The 14,060-nt window shown below is 29.7% G+C and overlaps 2 protein-coding genes across 2 annotated transcripts; both read left to right on the top strand.

Moving 5' to 3' along the window:
* The first annotated feature begins 777 nt into the window (after positions 1 to 777).
* Positions 778 to 1,635, top strand: LOC136083371 (general transcription factor II-I repeat domain-containing protein 2B-like). Its single transcript, XM_065802766.1, has one exon. It carries the CDS (start codon positions 778 to 780, stop codon positions 1,633 to 1,635), a length of 858 nt encoding a protein of 285 aa, XP_065658838.1.
* Positions 1,636 to 6,148: 4,513 nt separating this feature from the next.
* Positions 6,149 to 7,513, top strand: LOC136083370 (uncharacterized). Its single transcript, XM_065802765.1, has 2 exons — positions 6,149 to 6,536; positions 6,642 to 7,513. The coding sequence occupies exons 1-2, from the start codon at positions 6,149 to 6,151 to the stop codon at positions 7,511 to 7,513; spliced, it is 1,260 nt and encodes a 419-aa protein (XP_065658837.1).
* Positions 7,514 to 14,060: the final 6,547 nt, after the last annotated feature.

Here is a 14,060-nt window from a genome sequence, read left to right as displayed (position 1 = left end):
ATATAAATCCGCATTTGAAATAATAAAACGCGCGCTAAAGAAAAAACATTATTTTTATATATTTAATAAAGATGGCTTCAGCTAGAAGACGTAGATGTGATACTGAAAGCAGTCATGGGGGTCGTGTATTTAATCCTTCTTGGACAACTGACTATTTTGCACATGAACAAAGTAATTCTATTATATGTCTAATTTGTTTGGAGAAAATTGCCGTGTGTAAAAGTTATAATGTGAACAGGCACTACACTACAAAACATGCTGTAAGTTATGACAAATTTAAAGGCCAACTTCGATTTGATAAGATTGAATTGTTGAAGAAAACTTTTCTTACACAACATTCAGTGATGAAAACTAAAGTGATTAGCTCTTACAGTGCTACCAAAATAAGTTTTTTAATGGCAGAAGCTATTGCAAAAAGTGGTAAACCTTTTTGTACTGGAGATTTATTAAAAACTGTTTAAAAATATTTTGTAAAGAGATATGTCCTGAAAAAACACCTACTGTTGAAGATCTCAGCCTCTCACACCAGACTATTGCTAGAAGAGTTGAAGATCTATCAAAAAATATTGAATTATCATTAAAAGAAAAATTAAATAAATGTGAAGCCTATAGTCTGGCACTGGATGAATCAACAGACAGAGGTGATACTGCTCAGCTAGCCATTTTTTTTTAGAGGTATAACTAGTAACTTTGAACTAATTCAAGAACTGTTAGATATTAATCATATGAAGGACACAATAAGAGGAGAAGATATTCTCTCTATGTGAAAAAAAAACAATGGTGAAATTTGAATTACCAGAAAAGAAACTCTGTGGTGTCACTACAGATGGAGCAAGTGCACAAACAGGAAAAAATATTGAATTTATTGCATTATTTAAGAAATCCATTAATCATGAAATTATTTCGTATCACTGCATTATACACCAAGAGCAGTTATGTGCAAAAGTATTGGAGATGAAGAATGTTATGGAACTTGTTATTCATACTGTTAACTTTATAAGAAGTCGTGGCCTTAATCACAGACAGTTCAAACAATTACTTGAAGGTTGTGGTAGTGAGGCTAAAGATGTAATTTATTTCAGCCAGGTTAGATGGATTTGTCGAGCTGCTACTCTGAAAAGATTTTGGATACTATTACCTGAAATAGTGCTGTTTCTAAAAATTAAAGGGAAAAACAAAATCTTGCTTGAAACAATTGACTGTCTGAATGATTTGGCATTTTTGATTGACATGACTCAGATGTTAATGGAATTAAATCTTAAGTTGCAGGGTAAAGATCAACTTTTTAGTAAATTGTTTGAAAATGTAGAAACATTTGTTTTAAAATTAAAAATTCTGAAACAACAATTAAGTTCTAAAGTACTTGTGCATTTCAAGGCATTATCAGAAAGAATTTATACAATTGACTCTGAAAGATATTGCACTCTTATTTTAAAATTAATTGATGAATTTGACACAAGATTCTGTGATTTTAAAAAGGAAAAAAATGAGTTAGACTTATTTGCGCATCCATTTTCCATCCAAGCTGAGACAGTTAGAAATGAATTTCAAATGGAATTAATAGAATTGCAAAACAATAAAGATCTTAAAGAAGCCTACAAAGAAGTAGAATTGTTAGAATTTTATAAAAAATAGATGAGCATTGAAGTTTTTCCTCATTTGTGCAGACATGCTATAAAATATTTTTCACTTTTTGGAAGCACATACAACTGCGAACAGTCATTCTCAAAATTGAAGCATATAAAAACAGAACAGAGAAATAGATTGACAGATGAACACCTTACCAATACCCTTCGAATTGCATCATCAAATATAAAAGCAGACATAGATCATTTATGCAAAAAAAAAACAGTGTCAAGTTTCACATTGATCGAACTTTAGTATAACTTCACTTTGAACCTTAACTATGAGTGTAACTGTTTATTTAAATTTAAATAAAAACTTCAAATTTAATAATTTTTATTTTGGGCATTTTATGTTTGAGGCCCTCAAGTTGATTTTGAAACGAATTAATGGCCCTTACTGTAAAAAGGTTGGACATCCCTGCATTAGATATTGTTAAAAATTCTTGACAAACCCAATATTCTTAAATGCTCATTAAAATTTTTTGAAATTAATATCGGTTTGAATTGAATTTTTTCTAATAATCAAAATTTGTATGAAAATTAATTTTTTTTTTTTTTTTGAAAATGGAAAATGTGCATTCGTCGAATCAAATCTTATACTAAGGAGATATTTTTACTTGTTGAAATTTCCAGTTTGCTATAAAATTTTTACTACTACGTTTTTTTTTAACTCCCCAGTAAAAATCTCATAAGACATTTACGGTCACCATAAGGTATTTATCTCCTAGTTAGAATATTTTTCGGCAAACATGTATTTAGCGGCTAACGTGCATTTAACGGCAACATGTATTTTGCGACCGCGTTGTACTTTGACATTACTTTTAACTGCTTTAAAGATTGTGGTTTCTTGAAAAGCAATAAAGAAGCGATTCCATTTCGTACGAATAACATTAAAATTTTCTCTTTTAAATTTTTATATGCATTGTTTTATTAACAATTTAACACCGCAGACTGAATTAGTTGACGTTTGTATTTTTTTAAATAAAAATATAATCCAAAGACAGCTATTAGTAAATGGTGTTGATTAATAGAATTTTCGAAGAAAACAAAGCTATTCATAATTAATAATAATGAGTTGTGTCATCTAGGTAAATCTGGCGATAAGGTAAACAGTTTATATATTTATAATTGTTTATACTACTTATATTCATTTTGTTACCAATTGTGTGATACTAGTCTAATTTGGCCTGCACTTTTGCTGTGTGGAGCAGTTTTTAACTTAAAAACTTTGTAAACTCACAAAGACAACTTGCTGAAATTGCTTGACAGCCTGAAAATTTACGACGATGAAGAACGTTTGACTCAACTTTCAGGTAGAGATTTTACTATCATTCAGTAATTGCTAATTAACCAGTATTTGATATCAAGCGTTTTATTAAATAATTTTATTCAATTACATTAAAAAAATCAAGAATTTCCGCACTGTGTATCAATAAAAGTTCAATACAACTCAATAACTTGCTATTAATGATTTTCGTAACCGTAGAGTATTATTCGTTTCTTCCTTTTTTTTTTCTTGACAAATCAAACGAAAATAGTTTAACCTTTTATTGATTTAAGGTCAAAGAGTCAAATTTTAAAGAAAAGTTTTAATCTTTTAAGTGTTTAAAAAACTTTGCAACTATTAATGATTCGAAAATCAGTTTAATTAGACACTACTTACTTAGATATCAAGTATTTGTTTATCAAGCAATAATACTGATAAACAAATACAGATAAACGATACTGATAAATAAATAATTGATACCTTTTCTATCAGGAGAAGGTCAACGTCAAAGCGTAGATTTTATACAAAACACAAGAATTCATCAGCAAATAACAAATATTGTATATATGAGCCACATATTGGTGTAAATGAAAGTTTTAAGATTCTTGAATATTGGCATTTAAAAAGTGATGATCCTAACTGGAAGGAACTTTACAATATTTGTCAAGTTGTTTTTGGTGCTGCATTTTCTCAGGTCAAAGTTGAACAAGATCTTAGTAGCTTTGCAATGGTCTACAACCATTTGAGAACTCGGCTTTCGGATGAAACATTAAACGCGATTTTAGTAGTTAGACAAAATTTGGATTTGCTTGACAAAGTCAAATTCTCTTTATTACGTTAATCATATATAAAAAAAGATTCTACTTAATGTTACTTGTTTTAAAATGGAATATAAAACATAACCCAAACTTTAATTCTTATCTTTGAAGACTCAGTAAAGTTGAGTTGTTTCGATGATTAAATTGATTTTTATTTAAGTTTATGCAATAAGTAAAAAAAAAAATTACGAATGAAAAATGGTTGTAAAATATTTTAAAATTTAAAAAATTTATCGTACCAAAATATTTTATTCCATAGCTTTGAAAAAAATCAATCTCTGGCAAAGTTATAATTTTGTTAAAATACTCAAAATTTGGCAATTAACTTTACATAATTATCAAATAATTTTCAAGATTTTCGTATTTTGGGGAGGCGGACGCCAATGGCAACAAAAGAAAAGTGTAGTCGAGAATTGTTCTGTCTTTTATAAACTCTGCTGATAGCTAAATAACTATATTCAACTTGCATTAACATTGCTAACTGAAACATTCGAAAATAATGACAAGGCAAGTCCTTGATTAATAAAAAAACATCTAGTCCCTAACAAATTATAATTAAAAAAACCGTAATGAAAACAATCACAGTGTTGTGAAAACATGGTGTTTAAGGTCATTAACAACTACTTTTATATATATATTTTTTGAAGAACGTCATTTTTTATCGTTTTCTAAATTGTATAGTATCGTCAGGATGGTGAAAAAACTTATCAAGTCTAAAGTATCTTATTGGAGAGTATCGAAAAAAAGTTTTCATTTACTATCTTAAGTTTTAAATTGACAAAACAATATTATTCTTCCAACAAGCTTGAGTTACATTATAATACAAGCAATAAAAAAAAAAAAGATTCCATTTAATGTCTTAAAACTTTTGTTATGAAATAACACAGGCAAACAAAAAATCTATTTTAATTTTGACACTTGTTCTTACCTAATTTTGATACGCTGAATTCAAATCTGACATCAGATTTTTTGCATAGAATTTTTTAGTTTTTGCAAAAAATTTATGTAGTTAGCACATTTTTTCTGAAGTATTTCTGAATTGAAACTCATTTGGAAATTCTAGGGTATATTTTGAAAGATTTTATTTTTTATAAAATGAAAAGATGAAAAAAAAGTCAATAACACGTTTAAAATAAATAATTAATAGCATAAACATTATCCTACCAAAGTCAAATCTTTTATAATCTTAAAAAGTAACGAAGTTTTAATTTTGAAAAGGATTTCAAACAAATCGTTTACTCATAAATATTCAATCGGAAAGAAACTTTTGCTTGTAGCTTTTTCTTTAGTCAACTTGCTTGATGCAATCTTACAAAAGAAAGTTAGACAGTTCTGTTAGACAGTAGTCTGCCATCATGTGTTCTTCCAAACGTCCTTGATAACGATCATCCGTTTTCTTAAGATCTTGGTGGAACCGCTCTCCTTTAAAAAATCATCTTAACCAAGAAACTGTTTAAGATGTCTATTTATAAAACGAAGTTTTATACTTCTTTCGCATCGAAGAGCACAAAAGGTTTTCAACTTTCTAACAGTTAAACAGCAGAGTTTTCTTCTTTTTTATTTCCAAGAGAGTTTTTTACAACAGCCTCACACGACAACGAAGCCGTTTTTTCACTTGCTATTGATTGTTTTAACAAATTCTTTATCGCTTTTAAAAATCGAGAGTTTGTGAGCAATCAAAAACTCCTACTCCTTTTCTTTTATTGACAAACATGGCAACACCCTTTGTTTTCATTTCTTCTGGCGGCGGGAGACCAAAATACCAACTTCAGTATGGCTTTCGCCGCGACAAAAAACCGTATGGAGGCGGTAACCAAATCATTATGCCTTTAAAACATCTTCTGACGGGGGCCGCCATAGGCCTCTGCCTCCCGATTGGCGGTGGCTTTCAAAACATTCTGCCTCCAAAAATAAATTCTAGCTGCTGCTGCTAATTGGCAAGCGGAAGCCACTGGAGGCGGTCTCTAAACTAACTTGCCTCCGAAATATCTTCTGACGGCGGCCGCCAATGGCTTCCGCCTCCCAATTGGCGGCGGCCTTCAAAACATTCTGCCTCCAAAAATAATTTCTGGCAGCTGCTGCCAATCAGGAGGCAGAAGCCACTGGAGGCGGTCTCTAAACCAACTTGCCCCCGAAAAATGTTCTGACGGCGGCCGCCAGTGGCTCTCCCCTCCAAAAAAAGGTCGGCCTTTTGGCAAAAGTTACTTTGCAGTCGGGAGGCGTTATCAACTCTAATTTAGAGTGTAAAAATAATTATAGTGTAAAAGTACAGCTGGACTCTGAAATCAGAAAGGAACGAGTAGTAGCAGTAGTTTGTACTTTAATAGAAAAAAACTTGGTTTTCAGAGGATCCAACGAAAGTTTAGGCAAAGAATCCAATGGCAATTTTATAGGATTACTGGAGCTTATTTCGAAGTTTGACCTATTTCTATCTGAACATGTGGAAAATTATGGAAATGTTGAATCTGGAAAAACTAATTACTTGTCAAAAGACTCTTAGTGACGAACTCGTTGCACTGATGGCCAAGAAAGTTTTACAGTCGATTAGCAACGAAGCAAAAAATTCAAAATATTTTGGTTTATCCGTCGATTCTACACCAGACATTAGTCACAAAAATCAGCTTTGTATTATCTTGAGATATGTTGATGATACAACATTTGAACTAATTGAAAGATTTATCAAATTTGTGCAAGTTGAGGATCACTCGGGTGAGAAATTAGCTGAAGTAACCATCAATTTTTTGGATTTAACTCTCAGCTTGGACATATCCAACTGTAGATCACAAGCATATGACAACGCGCCAAACATGTCTGGAAAATATAAAGGTATGAAGACGAAAATTTTGAATATCAATAAGTTGGCTACCTTTTAGCCGTGTGCTGGACATTCATTAAATTTAGTGGATTCATCTGGTGTTAATTGTTGTATAGAGTCAAATAATGTTTTTGGAATAGTTCAACAAATATATAACCTTTTTTCGTCATCATACAAACGACGGGCTATTCTAAAGAAATTTTCGGATAGGTCTGTTAAATCTTTGTCTAAAACCCGATGGAGTGCTCGTGCAGACTCTGTGAATACAATATATCGTAACTACAAAGACATAAAAGATTCTTCGAATGAAATCGCGAAAGATTTAAGTTTTGACTCGAATTCAAGAGCGAAGGCACATAATCTGATTGGAAAGATGGATGAATTTGAATTTGCATTACAGACAGTTTTTTGGAACACCGTCCTGAATCGAATAAACTTAGTTTCAAAATGTCTACAAGATTCAAAAATTACCCTAGACACTTGTTCGAATTTATACTCATCTCTTGGTAATTTTTTTGATAAATTAGTTGGCGATTATGATGTTATTGAAGCAGAAGCGAAAAAGTTGCTTCCAGACACCGACTACACAATCAAAAGGCAACGAACAAACAAAAGATTTCCAGATGAATCTCAAACACCACAAACCAAATTGATTCCTAAGGAAGCATTTCGAACAAATATATTTGAGAAAAGTTTGAAAATACTCAGTGTAAACTTAAAAGAAGCTTATCAGGATATTTTCGAACTATTTGGATTTTTGACAAATTTAAACATATCACATGAGGATTTAAAAACTAACTTCCAAAAAATTATGGAGCAATACAGTGAAGACATCGATGAAGCTTTGTATAATGAACTATTTCATTTACATAATTATATTAAGTTAACCTGCAAAAGTGAAGATTTACCTATAAGTCATTTATCATTATATAAAATTATTAAAGAAAAAAAATGGAAATTGTGTTTCCAAATTCCGAAACAATTTTAAGAATCTATTTATGTTTGATGCTCACTAACTGTTCTGGAGAACAAAGTTTTTCAAAGTTAAGACTTACGAAAAATTATTTAAGATCAACTATGATACAAAATACATTAAATAGTTTTTCATTGCTATCAAGTAATGTAGATTTGACGAAAAAAATTGATTTCGACGAATTGATTGAAGAATTTGCTAAGGAAAAGTGTAGAAAAAAGTTAATGTAAAATTTGAAAATAAAACATATTTTCACTTACCGAAATCCGTTTTTTAAATTTGATTGAGTGTCAATATTTAAAGTTGCTTTTAAATGTACATTCTTGAATAAAGGATTAATATATAATTTTAGGGGACCCAAAAATTGAATCTGCCTAGGGCCCCAAATGGGGTAAATCCAGGTCTGATATATATATATAAATATATATATATATATAAATATATATATATATATATATATATTTATATATATATATATATATATATATATATATATATATATATATATATATATATTAGTGATATATTGATTATTAGCCATAGGGTTTTTCGGCCTAATCGGTCACTTTTAGCACAACCGGAATTGATATCTGCATATGTTGTTTTTTATTAATTTACCGATTTGCGCACTAATGGCATTTTAATATTTTTATCCTGCATTATGATAATAATTAAATAACAAGTTATTTAAACTCTATGCATTACTTTGAAATTTTTTCAGAAACTATTTCGACTTAAAGTTATAGATAGTTATAGATTATATAGTTTACAGGAAATTTGTTTATTCTTAAAATGATGTTTGTAAGTTTACTTTAACAGGTAAATGTATTTATACTTTTATTACTATAACGTTGTTTTTAGAATAATTTTATTTTGTATTGTTTTATTGCTATACTTAAAAGTAACCTATTTAAGTATTGTTATTAATATGTATTCAAGTATTGCCTTCTATATTTCTGTATGAATGTTATTTAGATATCTAAATTACTAATAAGTTAATAAAGTTGCACAATTAAATATATATTCAGAATGGCAACAGCTTTGTTGGGAAAAGGTATTCCAATAAAATCACGCAGTTGGGTGTGGAAATATTCTATTTCTCCTGAAGATACTTCAATATGTAGCACATGCAAATCGAAGATTTCAAGTGGTAACAAAGAAAAAAATCAAAGTCTTTTAACAAAACAAATATGTTGTCTCAAAATAATATAAAATATAAAGAAATAGCAAGCAAAGACTTAAAAAAAGAAGAAAACAAAAGAAGAGCAGAAAGTGAATGAAGAGTGTTAAAGAAAATCAAGTCAACTGATACAAGTTGCTTAAAACATTCTTAACGAACTTAGTTTGAAACACTTGAGGGAAAAAAAGCCATCGCCCACATTAATAATCACAGGTGTAAATAATAAATATTTTGTAGAAACGATTGCGGTTGATATTCAACCTTTAATCTTTCTATAATAGAAGACATCGGGTTTCAAAGATTGCTACATTATTCATGTTCTAATTATTGCATTCCAAGTAGAAAATACATTAAAATCTCTGTCTAAATAGAAATGAATGATAATTATAATGAGAAATAAATTCATATATTTTATTTACAATTGATGGATGGACATCTACCAACAAAAAATGCTCATTTCATTGCTTGACAGCTCATTGGTTAACTAATTAATTTCATCAAAAATCAGTAATTCTTCGAGTTTGTCAACTCAATGTATCGCATACTGCCAAAAATTTAAGTGAAGCAATTCAAAGTTCTATGAATGACTTTATTATTCCAACTTCAAAGTACATTTAGTCGCGAGAGATAATGCAGCTAATATGGTAGCTGGAATAAGAGAGTCAGGTTACAACAGTTTGCCGTGTATTTTTACACACTTTGCAACTTGAGTTGAATAACGCTGTATTTGCCCAGATATATATTAAAAATGTATCAACAACTTGTAAAAACATAGTAACCCATTTTAATCTTTCGCCATCTTCTTTTGAAGCTTATCAAAAATATCAAACTTATTATCAAGTGCCAGAAATTAGGTTAAAACAAGACATTACAACAAGATGGAATAATTATTATTTTATGTTTGAAAGAATTTTTGAACAGAGGCGTGCTTTGATCCCATATTGTTGTGATAATGACAACTCTAAACTAAAGTCACCGGAAAACAATGAATGGATTATTTTAGAAACATTACTACGACTTTTAAAAATATTTAAAGATATAAAAAATTTGTAAAGTGGGCATGAAGCAAATGCATCTTTTGTAATTTCAACTATTCAAGTTATAAAAACCATGCTGGTTCAAACTGAAAAGTCTTCTTGTTTTTAGGATTAGGGACAACTTTAAAAGAATGTATAATAAGCGAATGAAAGATTTGATAAATATTTCAATGACAAAAATCTCATTTTAGCCACATTTTTAGATCCAAGGTATAAAAATAATATTTTTCCAAATCAAGAAGCTGATAATATTATCAAATGGCTTGAAGTTTGTTCAAAAAGTTTTCAGCAAAAAGATCCTATGGAATTTTAACCTAAGGTAAGTATGTCATCAAGTACAATAAATGTAGATTTCAGTTTTTCAAAAATGCTTTGAAAATTTTAATAAAAATAAAAACACTTTAATCGAAAACACATTATTATCTGAAGTTCTGCCAGAAACAGAAAGCAAACATTATTTAAAAATTGAAAAATGAAGTTTTAATTTATTTAAACCAAGACATTATCATGCAACAAGATAGTCCTATAGTATGGTGGCGAGCAAATAGAAAAAACTTCAAGCAACAAGCTCCAATAGCTCAGAAATCTTTATCATGCCCTCCATCTTCTGTTGAAAGTGAACGGTTGTTCAATTGTGGAGGACAAGTGTGTTCTTCCCGACGAAATTAGTTACCTACGGAAACAGGAGAAATGTATATGTTTTAACATTGCAATATTGTGAAATTCTTAAGTTCAAATCCTTCCGTTTATTAAAAAAAATTATAGTGCTTGTGGTTATGTGTTTTTGTCTGACTTAGCGTTCGCTCATAATGCTTCCAATGTAACTAAATTTTTGGAAGACCAGAATATATCTTTTGTACCAAAATTCATGAACCAGCAAATTTGCCGGAATCTCGTCCAAAAGAAGATTTTTAGGGAAACTTGAAAATGGAGGTTTACAAGAACAACTGAACAGTAAAAAATCTTGTTGAGTTTAAAACAAAGATTTGACTTGTGTAGCAAAAACTGGCAAATATTTTGCTAATATGTAGAGTAGGGTGGCTTTAAGTTAATTTAGAAAAGAAAATAATTTTTTTTTGTATATGTGTTAAAATTAAGATGTGGAAAAGTTTAATCGTTATTATTATGTATTAGTAGATTATGGTGGAAACTTCAGCCTTCAAAATCAATTTTAAGGTAAAGAAGGTGGTATTTGGCAATTTTTATATAATAAAATTTTTCTCGAATATTATATTTTAAAGTTCTTAATGTAGATAGTTCTAAATTTTAATTATTTACAAAACACTAATATAAACACAGATTTTGTGTGACAACTTTACTTAAGATAATAGTTCTAAATTGAGCTAAAATGCCATAAAAACGTGAAGACACTTCTTCGGAACTTTCCTATGTATTTGCAGTCTGTTTTTATGGACAACCTAGAAATTAATAAGTAAACTTAAATAATTAAGTTATTAAATAAAATGATGTGAAAATACACTAAAGAGTTTTACGGACATTGTTGTATACCATGCGCGTACATTGGGTGAGGAAAGTGTTGTTAGGTGTAAATTTTCAGGTGAAGTTGGCTTTCTTTTTTCGTTATCAAAAGTGAGCATGATATGTGCTTGCTATTCTAAATTGCCTAATTCAGGGACTACTAAAATAACGGGACGCGAAACTTCAAATCGATGCTAAAACGACGACAGGGCCGATCGTAAGTGACGTTGCTAGTTTGACTTAACAAAGAAGTTATGAAAAACTTACATTAATCTAATCACTTTCACAATTTAGATTATATTAAAGTGATATAAATTTATATTACACTTATAATGTATATATTTTTTATCAGTATCGTACTGATAAAGTATAGAATTATGAAATGGAAATATGGAAGATGTTTACAATCTTCTTAAAAAAAAACCTTTTCGTTTTTAAAAAAAAAAAAAAGGTTGCTAGTTTTATTGAAAATATGGAGTTGATTTTTTAAAGTAGCAAAATTTAAAAACTTCTTTAAGCAATTTATAATTTAAGTAATTTTCTTTAAGTTAGGAATCTATTAAATGCCACAAAGTGTTAAGTCATATTTATAATAAGTAATAATGGTGTTACTATTAATAGTTATAATCATGCCAAGAAAATGTTCAATAGTTATTGTATCAGAAATGATTTAAAATCAACTTCAGAAGAAAAGCTTCATGGTTACATGTTTCCAAGTGAGACACAAAAGTTGCAATTTTGGTTTTCATCTATTCCAAATTCGTTTGAAAAAGTAACTTCAAATATGAGTGTGTGTGAAAAACACGGGCCACTAGGCTGCAAAATGCACAAGCCTCTTCGATCAAAGTATGAGGTAAGCATCCTTAAAGTTTTTATTTTTTTAACATAAATCTTACAATGACAAATTTTATTATTCTTTTTTTTTAGGTTCCTATTTATCCCCATCTATTTTTCCTGGTTGCACATCTTTAATGGTACACCAAATAGCCTCAACACAACCGAGATCTACAAATATTAGTAAAATTTCAATAACATCACAAAATGCAGAACCTGGTGAAATGGATGATTTCAATTAAATTGATTTAATTAGATTTTATGATTTTGAAATAATGCTGTCTGAAATAAAAGAGAAGTAACATTAATGATTTTTTCCATGTTTTATGATATTTGTTCGTTTTGATTTAAAGTTTACTTGTTATTAAATATATTTTAGATATCCTCAATACTTTGCATTCATTTTAGATATCCTCAATACTTTGCATTCATTGAAAATTCAAAAGCTATAATATTTGATGCTTCTCGTTCATGTCTGTTCGAAACAATATTTTCTGTTAAAGTTAATTGTTATTCACGTCAGGTTAATATTTTTTCTAGACATACAAAATTTAACTATGACCGGCTCAGTTTTTCTCATTGTCTTACTCGGTGGTCATAGATTGAAGCTATTGTCAAATGAGTTTGAACCTCTAGTCCTGAAATAAAAGATAAGGTATTAGGTTTGATTAGTCAAATTGAAAATACATACAGTGACGCTTCTGAAGAATGTTCTTTCCTTATTGAACTACTACGCCTCACCACTTAATCTCCAAATGGACATCGCTTTTCTACTTTATGTATACGTTGTGCACTTGAACTGTATTTGTCCTCCAGATTTTTTTATCGACATTTAAGAAATCTATTATATTTGGCCAGTCCAAAGACTCTCATTTCAAAATTAAGAAGAGTTTGGAGAAGTTGGAAATGAAAAAGAGTGCAATCGTACAATCAAAGTTACTTTCGAAAATTTTAATAGTTCTGAAAAGCATTGCTGCATTCTCTATGATGAGATGTATATTAAACCAAGTGTCAATTTCTGAGGAGGACACTTCATTGGATATAGTGAGGACAATCCCGCTAAAATTTCAAAAATATTATTAGCCCTTATGATTAAAACTATGTTTGGTAAACCTTTTCTTTGTAGAATTGTACCAATATTCAAACTGTCAGTACACTTTCTTTGTGATTCGATCATAAGCATAAATGAAAAAATAATTGATGTAGGAAGAGAACTATTGTGTCTCATCAGATGACCATCCCACAAATCGAAGTGTTTACCAAAGTTTTGTTGTTAATAAAAGTTTTCCATGGGAAGGTGTTATAGAAAAAGAAAACCAGTTGCTACGCTGCACGACTTGACTCAGTTTACTTGTTTAAAAGTATAAGAAACAATTGGTTCACGGAAAAAACACAAGCAATTAGTTAAAAAATTAATAATCAACCTCTCTCAGGTGATTGGTCTTACATTGTTCAATTATATAACAGGCAGAAATTGTGTGTTGCCAAAACTACAAAGCTTTCACGCAAGTCAGTGTACCCTAGTGTGATTGATTGACAAAATGTTGCAAACTTGGTTGCTGTATTTAATGAAAAAAACATTGCAGCATTGAGATTAGCTAATTTAGAGAACACTGTCAGTTTTTGGCACTAATTGTTTCATAATGAAACATGCTTTATGTAAAGAAGAAATGTTGTGATGTTTTACTTAATTATACTAACAGGTCTCCTTTTTAGACACTCGACGACCATAGATTTAAAGAAACTTTAGCATTTGCTGATGCAACTTCTAAGACGTCAGAGGGATTTAAGCGTCATAATACTTTTACACCAGAAGCAAAACATGCTTTAGGTAACACCCTACAAGGATTGATAGAATTAATAAAAACTGCTTTCAGAAGATATGTTCTTTGATACGTTCTGGTATTAAGATATGTTCTGGTATTTTCCAAACAGATATTCTTGAAGGTGAATTCGGCATCTACAGGTAAAACTATTTTTGTGTTACTTTTAATTAAGAAAAAAACGTATATTTAAAATCTAAAAAATAAAT

This window comes from Hydra vulgaris, chromosome 08, assembly GCF_038396675.1.
Source record: "Hydra vulgaris chromosome 08, alternate assembly HydraT2T_AEP".
NCBI classification, from domain to species: domain Eukaryota; kingdom Metazoa; phylum Cnidaria; class Hydrozoa; order Anthoathecata; family Hydridae; genus Hydra; species Hydra vulgaris.
This window is presented reverse-complemented; position numbering and strand designations above follow the sequence as displayed.